The sequence below is a fragment of the Mus caroli genome, chromosome 14, assembly GCF_900094665.2.
Source record: "Mus caroli chromosome 14, CAROLI_EIJ_v1.1, whole genome shotgun sequence".
In the NCBI taxonomy this organism is placed as follows: domain Eukaryota; kingdom Metazoa; phylum Chordata; class Mammalia; order Rodentia; family Muridae; genus Mus; species Mus caroli.
Genome location: NC_034583.1, coordinates 47,311,272 through 47,317,781, shown reverse-complemented (window position 1 = coordinate 47,317,781; position 6,510 = coordinate 47,311,272). Strand labels below are relative to the sequence as shown.

Genomic DNA, 6,510 nt, shown 5'->3' with positions numbered 1-6,510 from the left:
GTCACCTGTGAAGATACCCAAAAACACAGAGTGTCACCCAGGCATGGTGGCACTCGCCTTTAATCCCAGCACTGGGGAGACAGCGTCAGGAGAATCTCTGTGAGTTCAAGATCAGCCTGTAGACATAGTGAGTTCCAGAACAGCCAGTACTACACAGAGAGACTGTGTTTCAATAAACAACAATAATCCACAAAACCCAGAGGAACACTGGGATGTGTGAAAAGAACAAGGTTGGTAGCGTAATTCTGAGGCACACCTGAGAGGCTGCAAGCTTCCAGGAGTGGGCTTTACTCCGGCAGAGCTTGCAGTGGTTTTGACATCTTTGAGATTCTTCTCTTCAAAAGTTGGAGCTAAAACTGATCTCCCCGCCCCCACCTCCCACCCTCACCCCACCTACTCATAGACGTGGTTCTAGTACTCCGATTATGATGACAGTGACTATCTGGCATTTCTGAGACTAGGTCAGTAATTACAGGCAGTGAGGTTTCCCCTAGCCTCACCCTCTGGAGTCACTCCCTCCAGCACACAGGCCTATGAACACTCAGGTAGAACTATGAGAGGTCAACATGGCCAGAAACAATCCCCAGGTTGTCAATAGTGTATGAGGGAGCCTTTTTGAAACAGGAGTTTCTGGCCCCATTTAAGTCTCCAGATTACTGTGCCCCTAGTGGTAGATTGACTATAACATCCTAGGAGACTCTGAGTCGCACCCACCTTAGCTAAGCCGTTCCCTGATCCCTAGCCCACAGAACCATGAGAGAAATTTAGAAGAACTGTCATTTCAAACAACTATGTTTTGAAACAATTCATTAGCAGCAATATATAAGAATTAAATGCTAGGCCACAGCAGATTGCCTGGTAGTAGTGACTAAGGGACAGAGCCAAGAAATGATCCTAAGAAGTAATCCATCAGGGTCTACATATTCTATTCTGTTAGCTAGAAGGCAAGTGTTTTGTTACCTGCCGCGATAAGCCCAAACACTGACATCACAGTAAGAATAGAACAAACAAAACAAAGGATACAGATGTAGGCAGGAGGATTGTGATACAAAGTATCAACTTGGGATACATAGTAATTTCCTACTTAAAATAAAGGTGTAGGGGAGACAGACCCCCGGTGCACACCCACAAGTTACAATCCCAGCTGCTTGGAAGGTTGAAGCAGGATCAAGGCTAGGACCAGGAGAGTTGGCTCAGTGATTAAGAGCACTGGCTGCTCTTACAGAGAGGGGGAGTTCAATTCTCAGCACCACCCATATGACCAGTCCCAGAAGACCCTATCTATGCCCTCTTCCAGCTTTTGAGGGCACCAAGCAAGCACATGGTCCAAATAAAACACCCATATACATAAAATAAAAATGAAATATTTTAAAGTAGTAGTAGTTGTTGTTGTTGCTGCTGCTGCTGCTGCTGTTGTTCGTGTTGCTGTTGTTGCTGTTGCTCCTGTTGTTGTTGTTGTTGTTGTTGTTGTTGTTGTTGTTGTTGTTGAAAACTACCCTGGGCTAGAATGAGTTCAATGCCAGTGTGGCCAATTTAGTGAGACCACGCCTCAAAATAAACAGTAAAAAGAGCCTGGAAATATACTTGCCAGGATGCACAAGGCAGAGGCCAAGTCACTGTACCCCATTGTGGGTCTGCATCCCACCCCACCACTGGGATGCTGGGCACAGTTGCTGGGGACATGAAACTGCCACTACCAGGTGCTGGGCTTTAAGGAAGCACTGAGAAAGTGCTCAGGGGGTAGGAGAATAGCAGTCTAAGATGAGGGAGGCTGAAGTTGGGGTTCCCCAACTCTCGGACACCCAGTCACTGCTGAGGTATTACACATAAGAGTTGGGAACAAAGGATCGGGGGTCCATGGGCCCAAGACCAGGTTAGGACCATTGTTGGCTCTCAGGCTAAGAACAACGAGATGCCTTCTATGGGAGACTTAGGTTGTGGCTCTGTAGGCAAAAGTCTTCTCCATGTTCCCCATGTGGTTTCAATGGAAGGGTCAGTCCATGTTTATCCATACCATTTATTGACTGTTCATCACAAAAAATAGATGTGTATCAACTCCTGAGGGAAGACTAAAGATTAACTACTTTTGGCAGGAAGGAATGTCTGGGAAGGGAAGCTTATTGGCTAAATCCTCAGGGCCTCTAGATACTTCATTAGTATGGAGAACTCTGTTTGGGCCTACATAACCACAGGTCACATTTCATTATGTGGAAAGTGTGGCACGTGTTCCAGGCCAGGAATCTGTCAGGGAAGCGCCTACCATCTCAGGTGGGAGGGTACCTGGGTGCCAGGGTCTCAGACCCACACTCTACCTTACCAAGTTTCCTAGCATGATCCATTCACTGGACCACACCCAAAACCTGGCTTAACCAGCTGTGCCTTAGCTGGCCAATATCCAAAACCAAATGAAACAAGATACTTCTGAGAAAGCAGTGATGACTAACTGCCTAACCACGTGACCTGCCACATCTATGCACTGTGATAAGCAAGGAGGAGAGACAGTACACACTAAAAGAATAAAAATTTACCTCCCCACGCCCAAAAAAGGGAGGGAAAATTTAAAGTAATGATTACCTCGCCCTTTGTCTGGACAGTTTAAGTTTGCTCCACTAGAAATGCTCGTGAGCAAATTAATTACAGAAACTTGTAAACTTACAAGCTGCACATGGTGGCTCAAGCCTGTAACTCCAGAACATGGGAGGCTAAGGCAGGAGGATTGCTGTGAGTCAGAAGCCAGTCTGGGCTACAGAATAAGACTGCAGGAAGAAGAAGAAGAAGGAGGAGGAGGACGAGGAGGAGGAGGAGGAGGAGGAGGAGGGCGTGGTGGCTCACACCTTTAATCCCAGCACTCAGGAGGCAGAGGCAGGGGAATTTCTGAGTTCGAGGCTAGCCTGGTCTACAGAGTGAGTTCCAAGACAGCCAGGGCTACACAGAGAAACCCTGTCTCGAAAAACAAAAAACACCAAAAAAAAAAAAAAAAAGGAGGAGAAAGAAAACATTATTGTAAGTTATATTTTTGTATATCTAAAATATGACTATAAATTTTTAATCCATGTGGTTTTGTTATAAGATATTTTAGACAATAACAAGATTAATAAAATAAGCAACCTGGACCAATCACTTCATCTTAGAAATGACTCCCCTGGGTATTATTCCTCCCCGCATACCCTACCTCCAGAGGAAAATACTACCCTGAATTTCTCATTGTTCTCATGTGTTTATTTATATTTTTACAAGTCGATTTATTAAAAATATCATATTTGTCTTGCTTTTAATATTCAAACAGAATTAATGTATAAATACTTCTGCAACTTCCTTTTTTCTATTTTACATTATAGCTGTGAGGAAATATCAGGGTATGTGGAATTCTGGCTAAGCCAACCCAGCAGGTTTTGCTGAAGGCAAGCATGTTGAGTAATCTTCACTGCCAGCTTGGCTAGGTTTGAAATTGCCTAGGAGACATTTGAGTATGTCTGTGAGGGCATTTCCAGAGAAGTTTAGCTGAAAAGAAAACTCACCCTGACTGTGGGCAGCACCATCCCATACGCTAGAGTCCCAGGCTGACCAGAAGGAAAAGAGTAATCTCACACCCACGTTTATCGCTCTGTCTCCTAACTAGACACCTCCAACTCTGGTCACCGTGCCTTTCATGCCATGATGGATTGGTACCCTCAAAATGTTAGCCGAAAGAACTACTTCCTCTCTTACATTGCAATGCTCACAGCAATGAGAATGGTAGCTTGTCCATACAAACAAATCAAGATGGGAGGACACTACCCCTGGAGGCAGGCACAGGATGAAAACCGAATTGAATGTGGAGAATAACCAAATTATCAAAAAGGGAGTTATTCTAGGTGTCCTTCAACTGAAGAATGGATAAAGAAAATGTAGTACATCTACACAATGAATACTGTTCAGCTATGAGAAATGAAGACATCATGAATTTTGCAGGCAAATGGATGGATCTTGAGAATATCATTCTCAAGGGAGGTAACCTAGTCCCAAAGGGACATGGATGGTATGTATTCACTTATAGGTGGAGATTAGCCATAAAATACAGGATGCCCATGCTACACTCCACAGACCCAAGGAGGATGGGCAGGAGGGAGGGCACAAGCAAAGATGGAAGGGGGATTGGAATGGTCATGGAAGTCAGATGGAGCGAGGGAACTTGGTGGGAGAGGGAATGGGGAGGAGAGGGAAATTCAGGGTTGGGTTGGGGAGGGGCAGAGGAGATGGCCCGGTGACCATGAGAATGAAAGGAAATCTGCAACTAATGGGGGGAACGTAGTGGCCATCTTCAGGAAGAAACAGAAACCTGGGATAAGGGAGGTGCCCAAGAATATATGGGGGCATCCTTAACACTGGGGATATGGAGCCTGGGGAGGCTGCCTGCTATGGTCAGGCAGGAACTCTGGTGGAACAATAAGGACACCAACCCACCCACAAAACTTTTGACCCAAAACTTACCCTGTCTACAAGAAATGTAGGGATTGGGGATGGAGCAGAGACTGAGAGAACAGCCAATCAGTAACTGGCCCAACTTGAGACACATACCATGGGCAAGCACCAATCCCTGACACTATTAATGATACTCTGTTATGCTTGCAGACAGGAGTCTAGCATGGCTGTCCTCTGAGAGTCTCCACCCACCAGCTGACTCAGACAGATGTAGACACCCACAGCCAGACAGTGGATGGAGCTCGGGGACTCTTATGGAAGAATGTGAGGAAGGATTGCAGCCCCTAAGGGGATAGCAACTTCACAGGAAGACCAATCGAATCAACTAACCTGGACCTTTGGGGCTCTCAGAGACTTAACTACCACCAAAGAACATACACGGGCTGGACCTAGTCCTCCCTGCACATAGGTAGCAGATGTACAGCTTGGTCTTCCTGTGGGTCCCACATAGCTGGAGTGGGGGCTGTCCCAAAGGCTGTTGCCTGTCTGTGGAATGTTTTTCTAGCTTGGCTGCCTTGTCTGCCTCAGTGGGAAAGGATGTGCACCAGACACCAAACTTGGTTCTTAAAGTCCCAGAAGACAGTGTGGTTTCTACTGAAAGCAAAAACGCAGCGTTTCTTGATTGGTTTCAGGCCAGGATTATGCCCAGGGACTGAGGCAAATATTTTACATTTTTACATGTTTATAAAGCAGACATGGCCTCCATGTCTGAATGACAACTGGGCATTAGACTTGGTGAAATATGTGTTCCTGGAGGGCCCTAAAACGGATGAACTGGGAAACAGGGGGTGAGATGCACGCTTGTGAGAGCCTTAGCTGCGGAAGCAAGGACAAGAGTGCGCACATGAACTGGAGAAGAAACTCCGACACCCTCGAGTCCTGGCAGAAGGAGGCAGAACAGTGGGAAAAGATGAAGAAGAATTCCACAGTGCCCGCCCCCTCCCCACGCCCAGCGCTTCGCGGTCTAGAGTTGTTCTTTAGGAGCGGATCCTTTCTGCCATCTCTTTTGCGTCATCCACCCCTCTTCCCAGAGAAATTTACGGTCCTTCGCTATTACTATAACTCCTTCCGGGTCGGGGGAGGGTGGGGCACACCTCGTACTGAGATTCGCGTGAGGTGAGGCTCGTAGTCGCGTCCGGTATTTAAATCTCGCGCAGGCGTGCTAGCTCCCTGTCGCTATGCGGGTGCTTGTAGGTGAGGGAGGGCGGAGAGTCGCGGGCCGGCTTAGGCTGCAGCCGAGAGCTGAGAAAACAGGCCCACAGGGTGCAGTCTCCTAAGCAGGCAACCTAGCCTTGGTTTCCCAGCCCCAAAAGCTGAATCTGTGCGACCCTGTGACCTTTGTCACCTCTGCATCGCGGGGTGGGTTGGAGAGGCCTGATGTCAGATGGGGACCGCACCCAAAGGGGCCGCCAGCAGATGACCTACCTCCACCCCGCTGAGTAAACAGTTTGTGCTCTCCCATCAGGTGGCGGGACGGGATTCATTGGGACAGCCCTAACCCAGCTGCTGAAAGCCAGGGGCCACGAAGTTAAATTGGTCTCCAGACAGCCTGGCCCGGGTCGAATTACGTGGGTAGGTCGAGCTTCTGGAAGGTGGGTGGGAGGGCAATTTGCCTGGGAAGGACAGTACCAGCCGGCACTGTACTTTCTCCCACAGAGTGAACTCAGTGAGTCGGGGCTGCCCCTCTGCGATGTTGTCGTCAACCTGGCTGGAGAGAATATCCTCAACCCTCTGCGAAGGTCAACAGGGCCATAAAGCAGATATCACCTGTACAGGGGGGAGAGGGTCGATGCCTGTGACCTGTGCATGGTAGACATAAACTTGTGCAAGTGTCCCCTTAAGCCTTTGGAGCCTGTTATATATCAGCGTCTAATAAAGCCCAGTATTGTGGATAAAGAGATACAGCCCATGCCTATTGGGGGCCGGGGGAGAGAGTCCTATCTTCTTAGCCGCCCCGAGTTATACATTAAGACAGGCTTAGGCCGGGCGTGGTGGCGCACGCCTTTAATCCCAGCACTTGGGAGGCAGAGGCAGGCGGATTTCTGAGTT

General features: G+C 48.0%; 1 protein-coding gene across 1 annotated transcript in view; it reads left to right on the top strand.

Moving 5' to 3' along the window:
• Positions 1–5,607: 5,607 nt before the first annotated feature.
• Sdr39u1 (short chain dehydrogenase/reductase family 39U member 1) overlaps positions 5,608–6,510 on the top strand; it is a 3,128-nt gene continuing 2,225 nt past the window's right edge. Inside the window, exons 1-3 of the mRNA XM_021181345.1 lie at positions 5,608–5,655; positions 5,927–6,033; positions 6,118–6,200. Of these exons, the coding sequence (XP_021037004.1) occupies positions 5,640–5,655; positions 5,927–6,033; positions 6,118–6,200 (206 nt within the window). The 5' untranslated portion in view covers positions 5,608–5,639. The remainder of the gene's footprint in view (positions 5,656–5,926; positions 6,034–6,117; positions 6,201–6,510) is intronic.